Source organism: Myotis daubentonii, chromosome 3 (genome assembly GCF_963259705.1).
Source record: "Myotis daubentonii chromosome 3, mMyoDau2.1, whole genome shotgun sequence".
In the NCBI taxonomy this organism is placed as follows: domain Eukaryota; kingdom Metazoa; phylum Chordata; class Mammalia; order Chiroptera; family Vespertilionidae; genus Myotis; species Myotis daubentonii.
The window spans coordinates 46,088,655-46,114,533 of record NC_081842.1 but is presented as its reverse complement, the minus strand read 5'-3'; the positions used below and the strand labels follow the sequence as shown (position 1 = coordinate 46,114,533).

General features: G+C 43.6%; 2 protein-coding genes across 5 annotated transcripts in view; both read right to left on the bottom strand.

The window, feature by feature from the left end:
• The window catches only part of LOC132230218 (kininogen-1-like), a 433,809-nt gene that overhangs the window by 121,945 nt on the left and 285,985 nt on the right, over positions 1–25,879 (bottom strand). The window lies entirely within an intron of this gene.
• ST6GAL1 (ST6 beta-galactoside alpha-2,6-sialyltransferase 1) overlaps positions 1–25,879 on the bottom strand; it is a 123,307-nt gene that overhangs the window by 3,106 nt on the left and 94,322 nt on the right. For all 4 annotated transcript variants that reach the window (XM_059687318.1, XM_059687317.1, XM_059687316.1 and 1 more), the window contains 3 exons: positions 17,374–17,471; positions 3,543–3,641; positions 1,999–2,173 (listed from right to left, as the gene is read on the bottom strand). In XM_059687318.1, coding sequence (XP_059543301.1) covers positions 1,999–2,173; positions 3,543–3,641; positions 17,374–17,471 — 372 coding nt within the window. The remainder of the gene's footprint in view (positions 1–1,998; positions 2,174–3,542; positions 3,642–17,373; positions 17,472–25,879) is intronic.

Here is a 25,879-nt window from a genome sequence, read left to right as displayed (position 1 = left end):
CTCCCTCAGCTGGGAGGAGGGACATATGGAAGTTGGAGCACCCCATGGTCTGTGTTGATGGGCTCTGCTCATTCATGTAAAGATTGGAGCCGAGGAGGTGGGACCACATTGGTGCTCTCAGGGAAGCAGTGCACACACTGAGATGCTGCTACCACCCACACCTGTCCCCACCTGGATCAGTCATCTCGTGCAGGACATGTCCTTCAGGGTCTTCATCTGCCTCAACAGGGTTATCTACCTACCTCCTACCACACAGGTTATTACTGTTAGGATGCAATAAGATCATGGCTCTAAGACCCCTTTTGTCAACATAAATATAGGGAAACTTTATGATGGAACAGTTCCCACTAACAGCAAAACTATAAAAACAGCTGCAGCAACTTTGTTCCAAAAGAATCAGATATGGGGAAAGCCCTCTCTCTGCCTCTGGCTGCCCCTGGTCCAATGGGGGAGAAAAGATACATCTGCAACTAAGGGATGTAGGCACAGCAGGAGTGCTAGAAATTATGAGATAGAGCACCTCCTATGAGAGAGGGCTCAAGTAAACTTCCCAGAGCACTGGTGTGGGAGATGGCAGGGACTATGGCCATGAGGGATGGGCAAGAGGGGAGGATTAGTGGTGGAGGGGACAGCATGGGAAAAGGCAGAGCAGTAGAGAAATATGTTCCCCATAATGCTTCCCCAACTATTCCTGCTCAGAGGGCTCCAAGATGAGCCCCAAAGGCACCCATTCAAAAGTTGAAGAGAAAGATATGAAGATGTGAAACCGGAAGAGCCCCCATCTATTTCTATAAGGAGTACCTCTCATATTAAACACCTATTTGTTCATTTACTCAGGGAACATTTTCCACAGGGCTGTCCTGTGCCAGACTCACAAAAGATGAGTCAACCATAGTCCCCACCCTGAGGGAGTTTGCACTCTAACAGGGGAGGTCACAGTCCCCGCCCTTGAGGGAGTTTACAGTTTTATAGGGGAAGTGGAAATGCAAATGAAACAATGGTGAATGGTTGGGGCCATTGGTGGAAAGTAGCCCGCTCAAGGGCCCAGAGGAGGGAGCTTCCCTTCCCGTGCAAATACCAAGCCTAGAACCTTGTGGAAATTGCCCATGGTCCAGCTAAACTAAAAGTGAAAGGGAGGTAAGGCAGACATTCCCTGAAGGCCAAGAGAACTGAAGAAAGTCCCAGAAGAAAGTCTACAGCCAGCATTCAGAACCCCTCTCTACTCTGACCCCCCAAGCCCACTCCACATCAACTCCCACAGCTCCGTTCATGGCTCCCAAATGCAGTCAAACTTCACTGCTCATTCTCTCAGGGCCACAACTACGGTGTTCACTAGCATGAACAATTTTTTAAATTCTAAATAAAGTATTATTGATTCTTCCTTTATCCCCAGATTTCAATATGGCTCAGCATATTATTATTCATCCTGTCTTTATTTAAAATTTTGATGTTTCATTCATCATACAATTTTGCATTGTGATTTTTAAAAAATATTGTGTTAAGATACTATCTTGTTCCTGAATATTTTGGCACCTGTTTAAGTGGTATGGCTGATGTCAGTGTATCGCTCTCCTCAACAGAGCCCTGCCCTGTTCTCTCTCTGTTACCACATCCCTTCTTGTCTGCGCTTCACCACACCTCCACCTGACAAATCTGCCCCTCTCACAGGCCTGATGCAAAGCTATACCTCCACAAAGCTCTTGGACTGTCCACCTAGATAGTGTCCTCTCTCCTGTGGCACCAGGGTGGTCGCTACCCCCTCGCACAAATTGAATGCTACCTCAGGCACCTGACTGAACTCTCCCACTGAACATCCTAAAGAAAAGGGAGTCTATCTTATTAATCTCTGTAACTTAGCTGGAAACTGGCATAGTGTACAAATCCAGCAAAAACACAACAATTGTCTGGTGAATGAATGAATGAACGAACAAGACCCCAGGAGAAAGCTAATCTCCTCTATAAACAAACACGAGAGATCTTTCCCAGACATGGACTCACCGAGCATCCCAGAGGACGGGGGATTTGGCTGAATCTCCTCTGGGGAGATTTCTTGAATGATGTCCCACAGCTCCCAGGGCATCTGGGGTCTGAGGATGTAAAAGGGCTGATCAGGATGCAGTTTACGATAGCTCTTGTAGTTATCAAAGAATCTGTAGTCGGGATTCTTGTACCACTGAAAAAGAAGGAAATGATTTGTCTCAAGGGGAGAAGTATGCCAGTGCTACTGCTGCCTCAGGCAGTCGTCCTCATCTGGGGACACAGGGGCGTGGGGAGGTGGGGGGGAAGGAGCAAGGCAGAATCCTGAGGCATGGCCCCTCCATTAGAGAAAATTTCAGACTTCCCTCCACATCACAGCTCTCAATGATAGCAGGGAGAGCCAGCATGTAGCTCACAGGGGATTTGAGCATGGTGACCCTGGAACAGCTTCAGATTTAAAGATCATAGAATCTGGGAATGATATCAGTGCTGAAAGGGGCCCCTGGCACCATCGAATCCCACCCTCATTTTTATTTTTACAGCGGCAAAGATCAGTGCAAGACTGTGGAAACTGAGGAGTGAGGTATGAAAGATCACCAGAGCTTGTCAGCTACTGCTATGTCCAACTTGCAAATTCAGTGTCCCAAGAGCCGTGTTCTCTGTCCTTCCTAAAGCCATTCTCCTGTGGCCACTGCAGCCCACATCAGAGAGAGGCCAACTGCCACGCATGACAGCGAGAGGGCCATTCTGGACAGGCCGAGTCCAGCAGGCCTGACACTCTCGTCTTCTTCCCTTGAATGAGCTGATGTTACAGATCTGGCCCTTTGCCTAGGAAATCAAGTCCTGAAAGACGTGACTTTCCCTCTCCCCATTCAGTTTCCTCATCTGTAAATGGAAAAAAACCACATTTCTGTCTACTTCCTCATGTTGTTATGAGAGTGAAATGAGGAGAATTCTGGAAATTGAAAATGTGGGACAAGGGTAGTGACATGATTTATAGGACTAACTAGAAGCCCACTGCGCGAAATTCGTGAACAGGTAGGGCCCCTAGGCCTGGCCGGTGATTAGGACTGATCTGTGGGGTGACTGGGGGGTGCAACCAAGTGGGCCCCGCTGGCACCCGCCTTGGCTGGCCTGGGGCCTGCAGGCTGGGGGCAGCTCCTGCATTGAGTTTCTTCCCCTTGGTGGTCAGTGCGCATCATAGCGACTGGTCGTTCCACTGATCGTTCTGCTGTTCAGTTGATTTGCATATTAGGGTTTTATTATATAGGATAGTAACCACTGTCTATTCCTGCTGATGCTCTTCAGGAATCATCTCACCACACAGATAGCAAAAGATCCACTGTTCATCCTGCGACAAACCATCGTTAGGAGAACAATAGAAGGCAATGTGGACCAGAGCATGGGGAGCACTGGTGCAGGACAGTAATATGTCTGAACTGCCATCCAGATGAAGTAGGATAGCACAGCCAGTCCTCCCAGATGGCCCAGGTCAGCCAGGAGCTTGGGAAAAGCTATTGGCAAACAGGAGACTCAATCCCTGTTTCCGAGGGACACCCACTTACCTTGGGGATATCTGAATGGTAAATAGACGGGTCCCACACAATCAGGATTCCCTCATTGTACAAACTGTCTGTGAGGAAGTTCTGTTCTGTGGTGACCAACTGCAGGAAGAAACAGACAAGCTGTCACCTGGACATGGACATGTAAATGTTTGATTTGTCTCACATCACAAGGACCACCTGAGACCTCCGAGCCCCACGAGGCTTCTAAGTTTTCGTGCAGCACTTAACTTCAGTGAGAAGGCAAAGATTCCGAACTGTGTGGCCCTCAAAGGGCATTTTGTCATAATGAATCAGCCATAAAGCAGAGAGGGTTGTACTCAGACTTGGAGATTACTGGGTATGGTGAAAAAGGCTTATGGATAGTTCCCTGCAGTTATACTTCATAGGAGGGGCAAGGGGATGAGCTTTAAAGTCAGGATCTCATTTAATCAACATAGTCCCTAGAAATCCTTTTAATCACCTATAAAGTCCAGTACAGTGTCTACAGATTGTGAGGAGACAGACATAGCATCTCTCATGAGTCCCACACGGCCACTGATTCCTGCATTGTTGGAACGGAGGGCTGTGTCTGTGGCTGAGCACCAAATGAAGTCATCAGTCTGTGTGTAGGGGCCATGGTTTATACAAAAACATGCACCTCTAAACACGAGAATCTCACCAGGCTGGTGAGATGTTCACACATAACCTGCTGGAGACCAGTCACAGCTCCTCTCCTCCCTCACATTCCCAGGCTTCCAGACTAGCCTGCAAGTGATAGTTAAAGCCCACTGGGCAAAATGTGACTATCATAAGACTCCCCGACAACTGTGCTAGATAAATTTTAGAAAATGCATTTAGTTCCTTAAAAAAATAGTATGTATGCCCTTTGACTCAGTAATTTCACTTTTTTGGCATTTATCCTAAGAGAATCTAAATTCGGGGAGAAAATTACGCACAGAAATGTTAATTAAATTACATACCAACATAAGAAAAGCGTGGTGGCAAGTGAAAGATACCAGAGTTGGATATGAAAAGACCTGAGCTCGATTCTTGGCTCTGCCCTAACTTATCTGGTGACCAGGAGCAAGTGGTGTGATTTCCCTAGGCCTTCATACTCATCAGATGGGGTACAGAAGTAAATGAGAAAGACAGCAATGGGGCCCCAAGGGTTTACAGTGAAATAAGTCAGGTCACTCCAAAACTGAGATATGAGATCAACTATCAGACATTCCCCTTAAAATGCAGGTGGAAGATGATGTTGCTTAGGTAGAAACTGAGAGGAACACATCACAGAAACCAAGTAAAGAACTGACTGAAAATAAAAGCAAGAATCACAACAATAATCCCACCTGCCCTGGACCACTCACCATCACGAAGGCAGAGACCTAATCAACGTCACTGTAGTGACATTGATGAACAGCTATGGGAGGGCAGACGATCTGTGTACAACCCAAAGAACAGCAATTTGCCACAAGCCCCTTAGGTCATGAGGCTGCATCACCTCCATACCTTCCCCCGGATGTAGGGAAGCCCTGGAAGCCTGAAGAATATAATCCTGCCCTCAGTATATCTTTCAGGCAAGAAATACGGGTGGTGGGTCCACCTTGGCCAGGGATTGTGCAGTTGTACAGGGTGTCAGGGTGAGGGTGGCCACGAGGTGAGTGAGTGTTAAGGAATAAATAAGAACAGGCCAAGCCAGGGGAGTGTGACGATGAGAGGAAGGTTGTCCCATACAGAAGAAGCAATGCGTACAAATCTCCAGATGTGAGAGTGCATGGCAGAGACTGCTAGGTGTCACCCAGTACCCATTCTCTCTTCCTTCCTTGGTAACAAACACTTCTGATGGTTACCTCAAAACATGGCTAACTAAAATAAAGATTAGAAAATACTGAATGTAAACTGTAATTGGGGGGGGGGGGTTAAATTTAAAATAAATAAAAAGAATAGAAAAAATAAAGGTTACCTGAAATAAAAATTCCCCAGCTTCCCTTAAAGCAAAAATTCTGGCCAGTGGTGTGTAAGCAAGTGTGACTTCCAGGAAGTGTCCTTAGAGGCAGGGTTATGTGCTTCCTTGTTCCTTCCTCCCCCTTGCTGGCTGAAAGTGGGTGTGATGGCTGGAGCTGGAGCAGTCATGTTGGCCCATGAAGTAGAAGTCACATGGTAGGATAGCCGCACAAGATAGTAGAAGCCTGGGTTCCTGACACTCGGGACACCACACCAGCTCTAGAATGTCTACCTCTGGACTTCTTTTTTTCTTACATGAGAGAGAAATACATTTTTCTCTTATTAAGCCAGTGTTAAGTGGTAGGCAGAGTGTTCTTGTCACTTGCAGCCCAACCTAATTCTCAGCGAGGAGCTTGTTAGGGAGTTTCAGGCCACCCAGTTGTAGTTTGGATACATTGGGAGAGCTGGAAGGGACCAGAGACATTTAATGAAGCAGGGGTCATGCAAGGTAACTCAGAATTTCTTCTGTAGATTATGGCAACAATAAAGGCTTTCAAGTAGGACAGATCTAAATAGTCTAGTTTTCTGGAGTAGAGCTTTTAGAGAAAAGGAGACCAGACAGAAGCTGCTGCTATAGCCCAAGTAGAGAATAATGAAGAATAGTTACAACTGTCAGTTGTAAGTTGCAGGCTAACTGGATGCTAAAAGTGAAGGAAAAGGGGGCGGGGGGGGGTCAAAGGTGAGTCCTGAACTTCGAGTCATTTTCTAAAATGAGAACATAGAAAGAAAAGCAATTGCTATGTGCCTGTAGGGGGTTTGAAGTTCACAGATGAGATAACTGACCTAGAGTCCCACAGCTGAGGCCATAGGAAACGGGAATGAAATTCACATCTTCCAATTTAAAGTGCTGTCCTCTCCATGGGGACATTGTACTCACAGCACAGGCATTCAGTGCTGCAGTCCAAAGGCAGAGCAGGCTTCCTGGCACATGAGGCTTAGCAAGACTGAGCCGGTGATAGCGAGCCCAGCAGACAGCAGGCCTCCCTCCCATACATGTTTTCCAAGACAAAATTCTACAACTTCACTCCCTCCCACCAAACCTCCCCACCCCACCCCAAAGAGCTGGCATCTTGAAAGCACAAGTTTTTTCTTGAGTTCTGCGTAGAGCACTGACACCAGGTGCTTTGTGGTACTCATGAGGATTAGAGATAACTGGGATTCTTTAAAATGTCCCCTCCTGCCGCAGCCCCTCTCCAACAATTTTCTTAGTATATAAAGCAGGAGGCCAGTGGCAGCAACTTCTGGAACCCTGAGACTTTCCCAGGATCTGAGGCTCCTCTGTCCTCAGGAATCTTAAAAGAAAAGCACATAGTTTCCTCTTTTACAATAAAGGATAACAGCAATGCTATATGCCTGTAGGGGGTTTGAAGTTCAGACGAGACAACTGGCCTAGAGTCCAACAGGTGACAGGCCATCGGAAACAAGAATGGAACCCACATCTTCCAACTTTAAGCACCATCCTCTTTCCATGGGGACACTGTATTCACAGCACATATAACAAGAGACACCATTCAGTGATGCTTATTCCAAGCCAGATATTTTCATATATTATCTCAGTTCATTGTCATGATAGTTCTAAAGTCAATTATTAAAATGCCCATTTTTAAAATATATTTTTATTGATTTCAGAGAGAGAGAGAGAGGAAGAGATAGAAACATCAATGATGAGAGAGAATCATTGATTAGCTGCCTCCTGCATGTCCCTTACTGGGGATCAAGCCTGCAACCCGGGCATGTGCTCTGTCCTGGAATCAATCCGTGACCTCCTGGTCCATGTGTCAATGCTTAAGCACTAAGCAGCACCAGCTGGGCAGTATACCCATTTTTATAAACAAGGAAATACAGATACTAAGTAACTTGCCCAAGTCAGTTAGCAAGTTACTTAGGGGCGTCTGAATTAGAGCCCTTTTGGCTGGCACCAGAATCCACACTTCTAATCTACACAGTGCACTGCCTCATACAAGGAGGGTAGCATGCGACACCCATGGCTCTTGCAAGGAAATTGCAGAGAAAGCACATGATGGGGATTATGGCAGTGTTATAAGAATTTTGCCTTTTTTTTGAGTTGTTGTTTGTCACAGCAGGAAGATCCTTGAGGGACTAGATTCAAATCCATTCTTTTCAGGCTAAACTGAGATCCAGAGAGAAGAGAGACTGTCTGAGGCTTCAAGGTGAGTCTGAGGCAGAGCCAGGACCAGAGGTCAGCTCCTTCCAAAGTATTCTTTCTATTCCCATAAGGCTACCTTCACAAACCACAAGATATTCAAACAAGCCAGTGCACTATTAGGAACTGGGCCACCTTCAGTTCTCACGGCACCCAAAGGGGAAATGAGCTACCTGAGCTACTTGGGGCTAATGAAAAAGTAATTCATGAAACTAAGATGAGGTGGAGATAAATGCTAGCTTTATCCAGGAGAAACAGAAAGTGGCAGGGGCTGGGATCTGGTGGACAGAAAAGGGAGAAGCCACAAGCCCCCATACCTCAATCTTAAATAGACATGGCTCTGAACTTACCACATTAATTCTGGCAGCCCTATGAGTGAGATTCAAAGAGTTGCATCCAAAAAAAAAAAAAAAAAAGAAAATCCTCAGAAGTGCTCAGGGAATTGGGGGACTGCTTTGAGTCTAACCCAGGGGTGGGCAAACTTTTTGACTCGAGGCTCACAATGGGTTCTTTTTTTTTTTTTTTAATATATTTTATTGATTTTTTACAGAGAGGAAGGGAGAGAGATAGAGAGTTAGAAACATCGATCAGCTGCCTCCTGCACATCTCTTACTGAGGATATGCCTGCAACCCAGGTACATGCCCTTGACCGGAATCGAACCTGGGACCTTTCAGTCCGCAGGCCAACGCTCTATCCACTGAGCCAAACAGGTTTCGGCTCACAATGGGTTCTTAAACTGGACCGGAGGGCCGGAACAAAAGCATGGATGGAGTGTTTGTGTGAACTAATATAAATTCAAAGTAAACATCATTACATAAAAGGATACGGTCTTTTTTTTTTTAATTTTATTCATTTCAAACGGGCCGGATCCGACCAGCGGGCCATAGTTTGCCCACGGCTGGTCTAACCCACTCTGTGGTCTTCAGTCACTTCCCCTCTCCAGACCTCAGATGCCTCATTTATAGGACACTACCCATCCTCTAGGTCAGCTGTCACCAACCTTTTGGACCTCATGGACCACCAGTGGTCCGCAGATCACCGGTTGGCGACCGCTGCTCTAGGGTCCTTCCCAGGTGACCAGCAGTGCCCAGAGCACATCTCACTCTGTCACTTTTTCAAGTGCAGCAGAAGGGACTTGGGAAAGAATAAAGCTCCTCTCAAATGCGCCTGTACTCACCCACATGCAGAGTCTGGCCTGAGTTCAGGGATCCTTGGGGACCTCTGGATGAGGAGAGAAAGTCATTGCCAGAGAAACAGGTCTCCAAGGAACACCTGCCAGGAAAAGGCTACCACAGGGAGATGGAGTGTTGTTGTTTTAGCAACCTGTTTAAAGTGACTTTTCCAGTCATAAAGTAATAAATACCGCCTGCAGAAATTTAGAAAATACAATATACACACGTATCTATGTACATATAAAGAAAAATGATAACCACCCATAATTGCATTCTTCAGATCTTACCACTGCGACTATCTTGGTTTTTTCTGTTTTTGACTGATTTGTGTCCCCTGCCCCTCAAATTCTTATGCTGAAGCCCTAATTCCCATGTGACTATATTGAAGATAGGGTCCTCAGTGAGGTAATTAGGGTTAAATGAGCTCATAAGGATGAGGCCCAAACTGATTAAACTGATGTCCTTTTAAGAAAAGGAAGAGACACCCATGCACACAGAGGAAAGGCCATGGACAACACTGAGAAAAGGCAGTCATCTACAAGGCAGAAACAGATCTCGACTTTGACAGCACCTCAATCTTGTACCTCTGGTCCCCAGAACTGTGAAAAAATAAATCTCTGTTGTTTATAGTAGTATTTTGCTACAGCAGCCTTAAGTAACTAACATGCTCTCTGGGCATGCGTGCATGCATAGACATTGATATATCCTAACTACAGAATCTAGACTTAGTGGTTATATTACTCAGACAACAGTCCAGGTCAATGTCTCTTCATTGATTCTTCACATTTCCTAGCCCCAAGAAGGCATGAAAAGAAAGCTCTAAGATGTTATATAACTATCCAAGATCACAAAGCTAGGTAGGGATGGAGCTAGGATGTCCACCAAGGTCTGTCTGATCTTTTATGACCATGAGAGGCAGCTTTGATTACAAAATGGTAAGTGGGGAGGAACCAAGATGGCAGCATAGGTAAACGCCTGTACTTGCTGCCTCCCACAACCACATCAAAAATTACGACTAAAATACAGAACAGCTATCATCCAGAACTGCAGGAAAGCTGGCTGAGTGGAAGTGCTACTACTAGAGAGGTAAAGAAGAAAGCACATTGGGACTGGTAGGAGGTGCGGAGGCGTGGAACAGGCTGGCCCGGCACGCGGGGGGAGTGCCGCTTTTTTAATCAGGAGGGAGATCACCTCTTTGAAGGCCGCCTGGAGGAACAAGGAGTCCCAGTCACACCAGGGTTCCAGAGCTGGGGAAAGAAGTCCCTATGGGCAGTAAGAACTACGGGCTCTAAAAACGAGTGTGGATTGGGGCTGAGTGGCACACAGGCTGCTATGAGACCCAACTGCTCCTCTTAAAAGAACTGAATTTACAAGCTCTTGCTTGCTCTGAGCTCCAGTGCCGGGCTCTGGGGGATCCAGACAGATACAGGGAGAAACTGGACTACCGGGCATCAGGGTAGGAATGCAGAGGTGGCTTTCTTCCAGATGGAAGTGCTCGCAGCAGTCATTGTTCCCATGCCTGGAACTCCCTGGTGCAGGGCTGACTGGCAGACATTTCTGTTCACTCTGCCCTGGAGATTCCCTGAGACACTGCCCCACCCAATTTACAACCCCACCTAAGCTGCGCACGGTGGCTTTTGCATATGAATGGCATGTTCTTTCTCAGCCTACAACATGTCAAACAAGCTGCAGCTGGGTCAGGGAGCCCCAAAGCTATCAATAAAGGGCCCAAGGCTGGCACCAGCACCAGCTTGCCTTGCTTCACAGCTGGGCTCCATCTGGGCACTTCCAAACCCAATACAAAGAGGAGGAATCTGCAGATATCTCTGTAGCTCCTGCTGGGTGGCCCCAGGCAGTGGCTGACTTTCCACCTCCTGGGAGATTCAAGAGCCAGTGTACCCAGTGGTCAGTGTGAAACCATACCAGATTACAACTCCTCAGATCCATAAGTGACACACTCAAGGGGCAGACTCAGTGAGCACCAAAGCCCCACTGCAGCAAGTCCTGCCCCATAAGGGTGTCTCCTGTACAGCAGCTCTCCCACTGAAGTCGCAGCTGGTCTCTATAGCCAATTGGCCTGGAGGTCAATTCCTCCCAGTGATACCAACAGCAATCAAGGCTCAACTACAACAAGACTGTGCACACAGTCCACAAAGGGGTGCACCAAGAGGGTCCACCTCAGGTGATTGGGGAGGCTGAGCCACTGGGCCCTATAGGACACCTAATACACAAGGCCACTCTATCAACTCAAGCTACCCAATACACAGAAACAAACAAAAAAAGGAAACAAACACAGGGAAGCAGCCAGAATGTGAAGACAAAGAAACATGTCACAAATGGAAGAAATGGAAGAAAGCAAACTACTAGATATAGAGTTCAAAACCACAGTTATAAGGTTACTCAAGAATCTTCTAGAAACCTCTGAGGAACTTAGTGAAACCTTCAAGGGTCTTAGTGAGAATGCCAAAAAAAATGGAAAAGGATCAGTCAGAAATTGAGCATACACTAACTGAAATAAAGAATAATATACAGGGATTCAACAGTAGACTAGACGATCCCAAGAATCAAGTCGATGATTTGAAATATGAGGAAGCAAAAAACACCCAACCAGAAGAGCAAAAAGAAAAAAGAATCCAAAAATATAAAGATAGTGTAAGGAGCCTCTGGGACAACTTCAAGGGTACCACCATCTGAATTATGGGGGTGCCAGAAGAAGAGAGAGAGCAAGATATTGAAAACCTATTTGAAGAAATAATGACAGAAAACTTCCCCTACCTGATGAAAGAAATAGACATACAAGTCCAGGAAGCACAGAGAACCCCAAATAAGAGGAATTCAAAGAGGACCACATCAAGACACATCATAATTAAAATGCCAAGGGCAAAAGACAAAGAGAGAATCTTAAAAGCAGCAAGAGAAAAACAGTTACCTACAAGGGATTACCCATATGACTTTTAGCTGATTTCTCAACAGAAACCATGCAGGCCAGAAGGGAGTGGCAAGAAATATTTAAAGTGATGAATAGCAAGAACCTGCAACCAAGAATACTCTACCGAGCAAAGCTATCATGTAGAATTGAAGGTCAGATAAAGAGCTTCACAGACAAGAAAAAGCTAAAGGAGTTCATCACCACCAAACCAGTATTATATGAAATGCTGAAGGGTATTCTTTAAGAGGAAGAAGAAGAAAAAGATAAAAAATTATGAACAACAAAGTGACAAAAAATACAGATCTATCAACAAGTGAATCTAAAAATCAAATGAATAAAAAAAAATCTGATGAACAGAATAAACTAGTGAATGGAATAGAATCAGGGGCATGGAAATGGAACAGAATGACAATTCTCAGAGGGAAAGGGGTATGGGGGGTGTGCAGGAAGAGATTAGACAAAGATCTTATATGCATGTATGCAGTACCTATGGACACAGACAATAGGGTGGCAAGGCCTGAAGTGGTAACTGGGTGGTGGGGAGCTATGGGGGGAAAAAAGAGGGACATCTGTAATAATCTCAACAATAAAGATTTAAATACGTCAAAAAAATGGTAAGTGATGAGAAAACAAAGTGTGTGTTCTGGCTGCCAGATTTGCAAATTTGCCAGAGTTGCAAAGCGAGTCAGTGCTATAGGAAGATTTAAAAAAAGGTGGTCGCCGAAACCAGTTTGATCAGTGGATAGAGCGTCGGCCTGTGGACTGAGGGGTCCCAGGTTCGATTCCGGTCAAGGGCATGTACATGGGTTGCGGGCACATCCCCAGTGGGAGATGTGCAGGAGGCGGCTGATCGATGTTTCTCTCCCATCGATGTTTCTAACTCTCTATCTCTCTCCCTTCCTCTCTGTAAAAAATCAATAAAATATATTTTTTAAAAAAAAGGTGGTCAGGCTTTGAGCCTTAAAGGAATGCCTGACATGGTAAACTGGACCTGGACAAGAGGTGCTCTAACAGGACTAAGGGCACCACAAATTGAAAACCCCCACAAACTTCAAATCAGAGGGGCCTGTAATTCTACCCTGCATCACAGGAAGTCATCAAAAGCAGCTATAATGTATTAGAGGAAGTAAATGTTGGAAAGTACTTAATGGCCAAGCAAAAGAAATTGATAGAATAAACTATGAAACTTATCCACAAAGAAGTACTATTCAGCTATATTTAAGAATGAGAAAGATTTCTATGAACTGATAGGATTTCCAGAATATATTGGGAAAAAGCAGAATGTAAAGAATAGAATCCACTATATTTTGTGTAAGAAACAAGAAGAATTAAAATATATATATATATATATATATATATATATATATATATATATATATATATATATATATACCTCAAATTGTCTTTACAAATAGAAACACAAAAGAATAAATCAGAAAACAATAAAGTTGTTTTCTACCTACAAAGTGGTGGTGGTACAGGGTGGAAGGAATTTGGCAGGGGGTGACCCTTCTCTGAATATACCTTTTAGAATAGTTTTGAATTTTGGAAGCATGTTATATTCTGCATATATTAAGACAAATTAAAAGAAAAATCTAAAACTGAAACAAAATGAATACAATTGAACTTCAAATGAATTCAATAATTTTGTGAAGAGAAACAGAAGGACTTATCCAGGTAACTTAGGTGCATATAATTTGACCTCAGTCTTGGGCAAGATGTGAGACCTCCAAACAAATCCTTAACTCTCTTTAGCAGGTATGTTTTATGTAGAGATGTGTGAAGCAATTTGCAAAACATTTTAGATGTATTATAGAGATGAGCAAATAAATAAATGTGCTGAGGTTGTCAGAAGCACGATTCTCACTGTGAAAGGAGGGGCTCTTAGACAGTGACAGTATTTAATAAGTAGCAACAGCTATTATCTCAAGAAAAACCCCATTAAGTGATCTGTGAATGTCTGTTTAAAGTCCAGTCAGCACACACTATGGCCACACACAGGACCTAGGTTTTCTCTCTCCAACCTAAGGAAGCCACTGGGCCTTCTTGTCCCATGGAGCTGCTGGGCACAACAAGGGCTAAACTGAGTCTCAAGAAACATTCTTACACTTAAAGTCAGAATCTAATTTATTTAAAAATGCATGTTGAGCTATATATGGTTTTCCTGTTGACTCTCCTAATGATGCCTGGCACATGCACGCCTGAATAGATCTGCTGAAACTTCACAGCATGAGCCTCTTCTCTATAAAAAGCTACCTTCTCAATAAGAAAACCACCTTTTGTTTTCCGTTGCCCAGACTCAGCCCAGGTGCACAAAAGGCTGCCCTGTGCCATGAGGGAGGTGGGAGCTGCTGTCAGGAGGAACTCCCCAGCGTAGGGAGAGAATGAGCTGCTCCCAGGCAGCATTTATGAAAGCAACAGCTATTCCCCCAGTGACTTCTGGGTGCCAGCTGCCCTCTGTGTGGGACTCACTTTGCTCAGTCATAGAAACAGACACAAAATAGCAGGGGGTAACCAACCACGACAAAAGGTAGAGAAGGTAGACAATGAAAGAAAGATGTCAGCCACAGATCAGTATCACAGGAAGCACTATCATGGAGTTGCCTGGGACAAAAGTGTTAAAGGAATAGCCAGAGTTGTAGGCCACCTATGGAAGGAGAGGAAGGAGGGTGGGTGTGCCTGAGGAGGACTGGGAAAGGCTTTCTTGTGTGTGGTCACCTCCTCTCAGCCCTGGCAGAGGGGACACAGCGATCTGGAGGTGTAGGGAAAGAATGCCGTGCTCAGTGAAAGATGATGCATTGTCTACCGAACACCCTTCTCTTCATCAGAGTCTGACTCTCTGGAAGCTGTTCTACAACTCTGTAAACTGCAGTTAACCAGAGACGTGCTCACTCAACCTTGCCCAGTAGTTTCGACTGACTGCCTCCCTCCTCCTTCCCATCTCACAGAAAAAAGTTTCATTCCTTTGTCCTATTTTTACTTTTCCTCTGAATTGGTTAGAACATCTGCCTGGTTTTCTCATATGAATAAAATAGACTGCTTAGCCTATGTTCATTTTTATATCTATACTAGTGGCCTGGTGCACGAAATTCATGCACGAAGCGGGGGTTCCCTCAGCCCAGCCTGCACCCTCTCCAATTGGGTACCCCTTGGGGGACATCCCTCTCAGAATCTGGGACCACTGACTCCCAACCGCTGTCAGTGGTCCCAGAGTGTGGGACCTGATTGTGGGACCTGCCTGATCGCCCCTAACTGCCCTCCCTGCTGGCCTGAACTTACCCTAACTGCTCTCACCTGCTGGCCTGATCACTCCTAATTGCCTCTGCCTGCCAGCCTGATCTCACCCACAACTACTCCCCCTCTCGGCCTGGTCTCACCCCCAACTGCCTCTGCCTGCCTGATCACCCCCAACTGCCCTCCCCTGCCAGCCTGATTGCCCCTAACTGCCGCTACATGCCTGATCACCCCTAATTGCCCTCCCCTGACGGCCTGATCTCACCCCCAACTGCCCTCCCCTTCCAGCCTGATCTCACCTCCAACTGCCCTCCCCTGCCAGCCTGATCTTGCCCCCAACTGCCTTCCCCTGCTAGCCTGGTTGCCCCCAACTGCCCTCTCCTGCCTGCTTGATCTCACCCCCAAATGCCCTCCCCTGCCAGCCTGATCTCACCCCCAACTGCCCTCCCCTGCCAGCCTGATCTTGCCCCTAACTGCCCTCCCCTCCTGCCTGATTGCCCCTAACTGCCTCTGCCTCAGCCCCCACTACTATGGCTTTGTGTGGAAGGAAGTCAGACGTCTGGAAGATGGTCGGTTGACCCAGTCTAATTAGCATATTACCCTTTTATTAGTATAGATGAGAGTCATGATCTTACTTTTTTCTTAAAAATTATTCTTTTAGCAGAAGTCTTATCTCCCTTCTTCTGGGTACCTCCCAAATGGTCCTAAGCCTGGAGATCATTTCTGCCAGGAGACAAGAGGCCCATTTGCCTGGGAGGTGGGAAGGCACAGTGATTTCCCAATAGACACAGGCGAGCTTCACACCATTTTCGGAGCACTTGCTGCTGCACACCAGCCTCTGAGTGAAATGCTCCATGTTTATTAACTTCATTTGCTCCTACAAAGACCCTGCATGGTAACATCTCTTTTTCTCCTTTTCAAATAGGGGAACTGAGGCTCAGAAAGATAAGGCAATTTGCTGCAGTCTCTCATCTAGAAAGTGCTAAAGGAGGAATTTGATCAAGGTCTGTCTCTTACTTCCCAGGAAGCCTTACCTTGGCTTTAAATAAAGTTTCAGAATCTTTTTAGGATGGAGATTTAGTTCCTCACTGAACACCATGGAGAGATGCACAAGAAGCAGGCCGCATCCCCAATCCAAGAGAATTTTCAGAGCTCCTCCACGCTCCCTCTCTTTATTGCTGCTGCCTACTAATCACACTACCCCTAATCAAACAGAGCTTGATTTCTCTCTGAATGCATGCTCTCTATCTTCAGTGTAGCCAGCATGGCTGGGAAATTCTACTCCATTCTACCGGTTTACTCCTTCTTCCACTCTCCCCAAAGACAATTTCAAAGCCTTCTAGGCTTAAGCTTCCTCTACTGAAACCTCTGTCCCCCTCAGTCTCCCTCCTACATGGCCTTGCATCTTAGTTTGAAGAGAAAACAGAAGCCCTTTCATGCTTCCATTACAAGCTGCCCGCCCATTCTTCTTCTTTCTGACTTCCTCCTGCTGGGGTTAATCCGGGGCTGGGCTTTGGATCAAGCCCCTCTACCCCTTCACTTTCTTCTCTCCTCTTTTTAGTATAATCAATTTCTCACTCTAATGAGTAGTTTCTCCTTATTGAGTTAATTTTTTTATTGTGGTAAAATATACATAAAATGTAGTCACACTGTTGTACAACCAGCACCACCAGCCATCTCCAGAACATTTTCATCTTTCCATATTGAAACTTTGTGCCCATTAAACAATAATTCCTCCCTTCCCCCAAGCCCTGGAAACCACCATCCTACTTTCTGTCTCTATGAATAGACTATCTAGGTACTTCTTATAAGTGGAATCATACAATATTTGTCCTTTTGTGACTATCTTCCCATTGACTGTTAAACATATTCAATTCTCTCCAATCTAAAAAATTAAAATAAAATCTGGTTCTGGGTCCATCAACTCTCCACAGTGATTGCCCTATTTCTCTGCCTCTCAGAGACAAATGGCCTTCCCTACGCTGTTGCCTCTCCTTGAAAAGTTCTTGAACCATCCTTCTTGTCTTCTTCTCTTCCTCCTCACTTTTCCTGACTTCCTTGACTAGGGAAAATTTACCTCTTATGGACTCTGCTAGCATCTTGACCCTCTCCTTTATGGTTCTCAATTACAACTTTAAATTTCTTTGTATGACTATTTGATTGTATCAGTTAGTACATGAAAACAAGTCCAAGTCTGTTTTGCTCACCATTCTATCCTCCATACCCACCTCACACATAAATATTAGAGTAGCTAACATTTACTGACATAGGTGCCAGATACTTCTTGCTTGGCGTGGATTGTCTCACTTATTCTTCAAAACAACCCTACCTGCATGAAGAAATTTTACCTGAGAGTTCATCAGGCGAATGGTGGTTTTCATGCCCACATCCTGTTGAAAGTTGGCTGTAGGTGCCCCATTAAACCTCAGGACTGCATCATGATCATCTATAAACCAAGGAAACAAGAAGTGATGAGTACCAGCAATATGCAGAAAGAGAAAAGTTGTGGGGGAGTGAGAATAATACTTCCCAATCTTTATCCCATTGTGGTACACAGGAAGAAGTTATAATTTTCGTATGGTGCAATTGGGTAAAGTTCATAGATAGAGATGACTACCTGTCTGCCTGGTCACTACAAGAGCTAAAGAAGTCCACATCATGGCATTCCTGAAAACGATTCAATAATACCAGTATGTTTAGGCACAGTGGAAAAGTGAACAGGTCCAGTGGAATCACTATTCTAGTTACCACAGGGGCAAAACCAAATACTCTTTTGGCATTGCCACTTCTATCACTGTCAGACAAATGAAGATACATCATAAGCTCAGTCTAACCTACAAGTGCAAAGCACCCCATAGCACTCTTAAAAGCTTGCAGTGCCCAGCAAATGGGAAGGATTCACTGTGGCATTCAAGACTATATCTAAGTGTTCCATTTAGGAATCTGAAAAGTCACAAACAACCCAGGAAAAGTCACAAACAACCTGGTGGTGGCAGAGAAGGGACAGAAGAGCTAAATTAAACCCCATTTTTTCTTTTTTTCTTAAAAAAAAGCTCTTTTTAAGAAACAATGTCCTAAATCTAGCCAAGATCAAACAGACCATCTTAAAAAAAATCTACTCATTCCCTGGTTCTCATCTATGCAGCTATTAAAGTAGAGTTTGCAAGACTTGGAGAAGTTGACTGGCATTGACCAAGTCCATGGGAGAGAGAACTAATGACTTTTAAGATTCATCCCAACCCTAATCCTCTGTGATCCTATGAGAGTTCATCCCAACTGTACTTGATCAAGCAAGTTTGGGTTCACCACTAAAATCTGCACAGGTCAACCCAATCCTCCATGGTTCTATTTCTCTGCATGTGGGTTTATTTTGGGTGTTTATCTACAAAGGTGACATCAGGAGGGCATAGATGTGGGCATGTAACTCAAAACAAGATGATCTGAAAGGAGACTACCCACAGAATTAAGGGATGAAAGCTTCCTCCTTTATTTCAATTCTAACATTCTTGCAAAAACCTCAGGAATCTAGACCTCTCTTTCACAACAACCCTATTATCCATCCTTGGACAAAATCTTACCAAAAGCACTTGAAAGTTGCATGACAGGTGCATAGTCCAAACTTTCTTTATCAGCTTACAGAGCAGGCACACTGAACTACAAACAGAACAGGAGGTACATCTTTACAAAACTGTCAGCAGTTTTGTCAGAATCAATCCCTGGTTTCACAGGTGACTAGTAGTAATCACATCAGAAATGCAGATCCAACAGAAACTTCACTTAGTGAACTTTCCTGTTTCACAGGTGATAAATGAGTAAGTTGAGGGTCCCACTGGGAAAGAATTACTCAAATTATTCAATCAAGTGTTGAATAAAAGGACTATTTACAAAGTTGTAGGTAGAGTTTAAGGAAATCGGCAAGGAATGGAGCAATACCCGAGGGTTGGCAACAGCAGGAAACCATTACTAAATCTACAGCTAATGTGGCAAGAGAAGCAGCAGGCCACCTGTTGGGAACTGTGGGCTTTAAAATACAACTACTGTTAATGTCCTGCCAGCAAGAAAGGAATCAATACCCCAACCTCTCTTTCCTTCTTCCTGCTGATTTCTAGACTCTGAAGGAGAAAGAGGAAGACCAGGACTCAGAGACAGCAAGGGCTGTTTGAAAAGGGCTGAGGCTACCAGTCAAGGGGAAGAAGCAGCCTGTGGTTACTCTACCTCAAGAGACCATGGGAGAAAGATAGCCTGACCTCACTCCCCTTCTCAGTTTCATACCAGCACCTCTATTGTCCAGCCCCCAATAAAAGTCAGAGTGTGAGGAAGCCAGTTGACACAGTGCCAAATTTTAATTTTCCAGGCCACAGGGTCAGACACAAAGAGTAGAGTGGATTTAGAAGGGCAAAAGGAGCACAGGAGGCTGAGAATAGGTCCTTGGTGCCCACCATAACAAAGGAGAATTTTGTGTCCCTTCAATAAATACATAGTCCTAGGTGCTGAAGACAGTGGTTGTGAGCAAGAAAGATAAAGTCCTTGCCTGCAGAAATCTTGTGATCTACTGCAAGGAGAAAAACAGCAAAGAAGCACAACAACCAGTACTCAAGATAATTACCGATTGTAATTAATACTATGACACAAATAAACTGAGCTGTGTAACAGAGACCCTCTGAAATCTTCTTCAGATAGGGTGATGTTTCAGGGAATGCCTCTAGCTGAGACCCAAAGTCTGGCTGGGCCTGAGAAGAGCCCGGGGAAGTACATTTTGACCAGATGACACAGCAGTGTGAAGACCCAAAGAGAGCAAGGATTTGGCTGGTGACCATTTTATGCAGAGAACATAACTGACTATAAGATTTAACAGAATCAGCTCATTAATAAATTCACAAATACATGAACATTTACTGCCTTCAGATATAGTAACTCCAAATAGATGGAAACTGTGGTAAAAAGAAATTTTATCACAATTTGGACCAAACATCGTTTATATTTTCAAATTAGCTTAATGAATTATATAACTACTAGAGGCCCAGCCCATAATATTGCATGGCCCCGCCAGGCTCAGCTGCAGCCATGTTTGCAGCAGCAATCACAGCAATGATCACAGCTGCGCCCACCTGCCCGCCACGCTCGCAGCCGTGCTTGCAGCTGTACTCACAGCTGTGCCCGTCTCGCCATGCCTGCCCGCCCACCACTCTGCCGCACTTGTGCCCTGCCCACCCGCCCACCATCTCACTGCGTCCACCCTCCCGCCGCCCCCCTGCCCGCCGGCTTCCAGCCTTGTTGTGATTGGAACCTGTGGGTCACAGAGGAGGGCCCGAGGTCGTTTTGGTCGTGACACCTCTTGGCCTTTTATTATTATGACTAGAGGCCCAGTCCATGGATTCATGCACTGGTGGAGTCCCTTGGCCTGGCCTGCACCCTCTCACAATCCAGGACCCCTCGGGGGACGTTGGAGGCCTGGTGAACAGATTCAGCCTGATCCCCGCAGGCCAGGCCAAGGGCCCCCACCAGTGTATGAATCCATGCACTGTGCCGGTTTTGGCCTGATCCCTTCAGGCCACACCAAGAGACGCCACCAGTTTGGAATCAGTGCACCAGGTCCCTAGTATGCATAAAAGATCTTTGGTTAATCTCTTCCTGCTCTCCCCCTCCCCCTTCCCTCTGAGATTCATCAGTCTGTTCCATGTTTCCATGCCTGTGCGTTGAGCGTCTGCCCTGATGGTCAGTGCACGTCATAGCTACCGGTCAAATGGTCAAACGGTCGCTTAGGCTTTTATGCATGGAGATAGATTTGTGGAAGACCGCATTCAGACTCTGGTTATGGAAATTAGATATGTAGATCACAGTGGCCAACTATGGCCCATCGGCCAAATATGACCAGACCTCTGTTTCTGTAAAGTTTTACTGGAACCCAGTCAAGCTCATTCATTTACTACTGCCTATGGCTGCTTTTGCATTACAACAGCAGAGGTGAGTAGTTGTGAAAAATACTGTATGTTTTCAAAACTAAAAATAGTTCACCTCTGGTCATGTATGGAAAACATTTTCTGAGCCCTGACATAAACAATAATGTTCTCTGAGCTCCTCAGTCTAAGGGCTCACTCTGCCAAAGAACTCATCTGCCAAAATTCCATACCCCTCTGCCTTCCATTGCATGGTCCACTCCTGGTTTTCCTCCAGTTCTTCTCACTGGCCTTTTGTGGTGTTTTTCACGAGGGGGGTGGGGTATTGCGGGGCGGGGTATGGAATGGGAGGGGATGGCCTGGTCCTATTCTTGCCCTGTCCTTTATATGTAAACTATTTTCTAGGTTTTCTCATCAGTCCTCTTTCCTGGACCACAACTATCACCTCGATACAAATGACCCCTAAATCTGAATCTTCTCAAAAGCATATATCCAATTGCATAGATGTCTGTCTACCTAGGGCAGTGATGGTGAACCTATGACAAGCGTGTCAGAGGTGACATGCAAACTCATTTTTTTGGTTGATTTTTCTTTGTTAAATGGAATTTAAATATATAAAATAAATATCAAAAATATAACTCTTTGTTTTACTATGGTTGCAAATATTAAAAATTTCTATATGTGACATGGCACCAGAGTTAAGTTAGGGTTTTTCAAAATGCTGACACGCCGAGCTCAAATGGTTCGCCATCACTGACCTAGGAAAATCCACTTGAGACTCAGCACATCCAATACAGAACCTGTCCTCACCAGAAACATGCTGCCCTATGATATGTTATAGCCAGCTCCTAGGCTGGAAATTCTAGCTCCTGTCTCTCAATCAAGGTCATTTCTAGTTAGATACCAAGTTCTATGTCTTCTACCTCATAATGCCTCTCAAATCACACCTGCTCTTTCCACTGCCATATGACTGCTCAAACAGGCCTGGCCCATCTCACCTGGATGTGGCAACAGTCTCTGATAAGGGAGAGATGATATAGCAGTGCCCATAGAGAAGGGGACTCAGAGAAGTGAGAAATCTCTCTAAATGCACATTATCCCATCTGTCACTTGCTCAAAAACCTTCCACATTTCTCCATGACTTTAGAAATGAACACCGCTCCCCCCCACCACAAAAAAAGAAAGAAAGAAAGAAATGAAACCCAAAGTCCTTATTGTGACATTCAACATTCTCTAAGAGCTGAGCCCTGGCCATCATCCTGGCCTCATTCCTCAGTCCTTTATAGCCCATGAGAACCCACATCCCAGTCAAACAGGATTATCTGTGATGCCCTAATACACTCTGTACTTTTTCCCCTGCAGCCTCTGCTTCTCTTGCTTTTGCCTCAACTCGAATGCTCTTTTTTCCTCTAGGAGAACAAGTAAGCAAGAACATCAAGGGATTTTTTTCTTAACCTGACAAGGGATACATCATACCAATGTTTTTTATAAAACTACAGTCACATGAGGCACAAGAGCAAAAGGACTAAGTATGAGGACCTTTGAGTCAATGACTGGGTTTCAAGTCCCAGTCTGTTGTTAACCAATTGTATTACCTCTTTAGGCCTCAACACTTTAGCTCATCAGTAAAATGGGAACAATAATCATACGTACCTCCCAGGATGGCTGGGAAGATGAAAAGAGTAAGCAAGGCATGTTAGACACACAGCAGGTGCACAATAAGCATCACTCCTATTGGTTATAACATTAAAAAAATATGCTATTGTTTGAAATTAAAATTCAAACAAATCTATGATACTTTACATGTACTAGTATACCTATAAAAAATGATTGAAAATGACTGAGCCCCCCACTGGCTGGTTTGTGGGACTGCTGGAGACACAGTACATTATTACAATCCCTCTGGTAAATAATTTTGCAATGGACCAAAAAAAAAAAAAAAAAGAGCCATAAAACTTATCTTACTTTGATCTTCTAGTCTCATTCCTGAGGTTATTTCCCCTTGGAGGGCAGGAGTAGTTACATGTTATCTACTCCAAAACCGTGTCAGCAGTACTATTTGTAAGAGCAAGTCATTTGAAACCATCTGATATGTTCATTAGTTAGGAACAAGCTAGGCAAATCCCAAGAATAGTGGAAAGGCTTTGGGCCTGGCATGCTGCCTGTTACTCACAGGCCTTCAACAAAAGGCCTTTCCTTTCCCTTTTCTCTTTATAGTCTATGTTCCTATTTAGTATTGTTGATAAATCCATGAATGAATAAAAGAATAAATGAATGAACTGCTTAAAATATATGTTAAACTAAATGCCTAGAGGATATATATTTAAAAGGCAGAACATTTAAAGACTACCATGCAATTTTTTTATGTCTCAGGATCAAAGTGCTCCCATGTAATACATATTTAAAATTATAACTAAAGACTATAGAAACAAATTATTTTAATTAATATTAAATCACTCCAAACTTTTACAAGTGCATACAAATAAATAACACAGTTTCACTTCCTAAAAGTTATCAGACTCTGCCTTAAACTTCAACACAATCCCAGCCAGGCTGACATTGATGACTTGCCATGAAGAAGAGGATCAGCTAACACCTGGAATGTTCTAAATATTACCATGTAGAGCAAAAATGGGGACAAAAGCAAGTAATTGAGTTCCATTATGGATGAACAAAAACCAATCGCATGTAGTTTCTAGAGAATGCAGTCCAAAAGAAACCAAAAAAGCAAAAGTCGAGGTGGGGCTGGTTATCTTGGCAGCTGTTATTAGTAAGTGCTGCCTATTTGGGGAGGTACAAAATGTGATCTCATCACTTCTTTCTGCTCTAGAGAATCCAATTTGGGTCTAGTTTTCTTCCTTTTGAGAGCTTGTGCTTGGTTCCAGACCATTTTTCCTGGCAGTAATATGCAAGAAATAAAAAAGGAGACATATGACCTCACCTGCTCCAGTACCTTCCAGAGGCTGAAAGAGAGCAACACTTCCTGTGCTTTGTTTTCTTTAGCCTGATTCATTTCACAATAATGAAAAACACATTCCCTCAAAATAAGGGAACTACGAAGTTTTGAATAAACCTGAGGCTCTGTGTTGTACACATTTACAAGGATGGATAGACTTTCTATCTTTATTAACCATGAAGGATTCCAAGAAAAGCAAATTTATATATTCCAACCAGTTACTTTTCATCTTTTTTGGGATTGCATACCCTCTGAGAAGCAACTGAAAGCTATGGACTTTTTTCCTAGAAAATGCAAATTGACTTACACACACCCTATACATACCTTATCCACAGATATTTTTGCAAGCATGTTAGGGATTCATAAATCCCCTGAAGGTAGTCCACAGTACTGAAATTAAAAATTCCTATCATTATTTGCAGATGACATAGAACTATATAAAGAGAACCCTAAAGATTCTACTAAAAAACTATTGAAACTGATCAATGAATTCAGTAAAGTAGAAAGGTACAATATAAGTATTCAGAAATCGGTTGCATTTTTATACACCAAAAATGAATTATCATAAAGAGATATTGGGAAAACAATCCCATTCACAATTGCATCAAAAAAAACAACCTAGGAATAAATTTAACTAAGGAGATAAAAAACTTGTACTTGAAAAATAAGACATTGAAGAAAAAAAACTGAAAAAGATACAAATAAATGGAAGCATATACCATGAATAAGAAGAATTAACATTGTTAAAATGTCCATACCATCCAAAGCAATCCATAGATTCAATGGAATCCCTATCAAAATACTAATGGTATTTTTCACAGAACTAGAACAAATAATTATAAAATTTATATGCAACCACAAAAAGCCCTGAATAGCTACAACAATCTTGAGAAAGAAGAACAAGTATCACACTACCTGATATCAAACTATATTTTCAAGACTATAGCAATCAAAATGTCATGATACTGGAATAAAAACAGACACATAGATCAACAGAACAGAATAGAGTGCTCAGAAATGAACCCATACCTATATGGTCAATTAATCTATGACAAAGGAGGCAAAAATATACAATGGGGTAAAGACAATCTATTCAATTAATGGTGTTGGGAAAACTGGATAAATACATGCAAAAAAATAAAACGAGGCCACCTTCTTATATCATATACAAGAATAAACTCAAAATGAATTAAAGACCTAAATGTAAGACTTGAAACCTTAAAACTCCTAGGCGAAAACATAAACAGTAAACTCTTTGACTTTGCTCTTAAAATATTTTTTATATATCTCCTCAGGCAAGGGAAACAAAAGAAAACATAAGCAAATGGATCTACATCAAACTAAAAAATTTTTTGCACAGTAAAGGAAACCATAAAAAAATCAGACACCTATCAATTAGGGGAAGATATTTGTAAATGATATATCCAATAAGGGTTTAATATCCAAAATATATAAGGAACTTATATAACTTAACACCAAAAACAAATAAACAAACAAGCCAAAAAAAACCCAATCCAATTAGAAAATGGGCAGAGGACCTGAATAGACATTTCTCCAAAGAGAACATACAGATGATCAATAGATACATGAAAAGATGCTCAACATCAATAATCATCAGAGAAATACAAATTAAAATCATGAGATATCATCTCACACCTGTCAGAATGTCAATCAATAAATCAACAAAGAGTAAGTGTTGGCAAAAATGTGGAGAAAAGGGAACCCTTATGCACTGTTGGTGAGACTGCAAATTGGTGCAGCCACTATGAAAAACAGTATGGAGGGTCCTTATAAAATTAAAAACAACTCAGCAATTCTAATTCTGGCTATTTATACGAAGAACACCAAAATACTAATTTGAAAAGACATATGCACTGCTACATTCATTGCAGTAGCCAAGATATGCAAGCAGATGATGGATAAAGAAGATGTGGTACATATATACAATGGAATATTACTTGGTCATTAAAAAAATGAAATCTTAGCATTTGTGACAATATG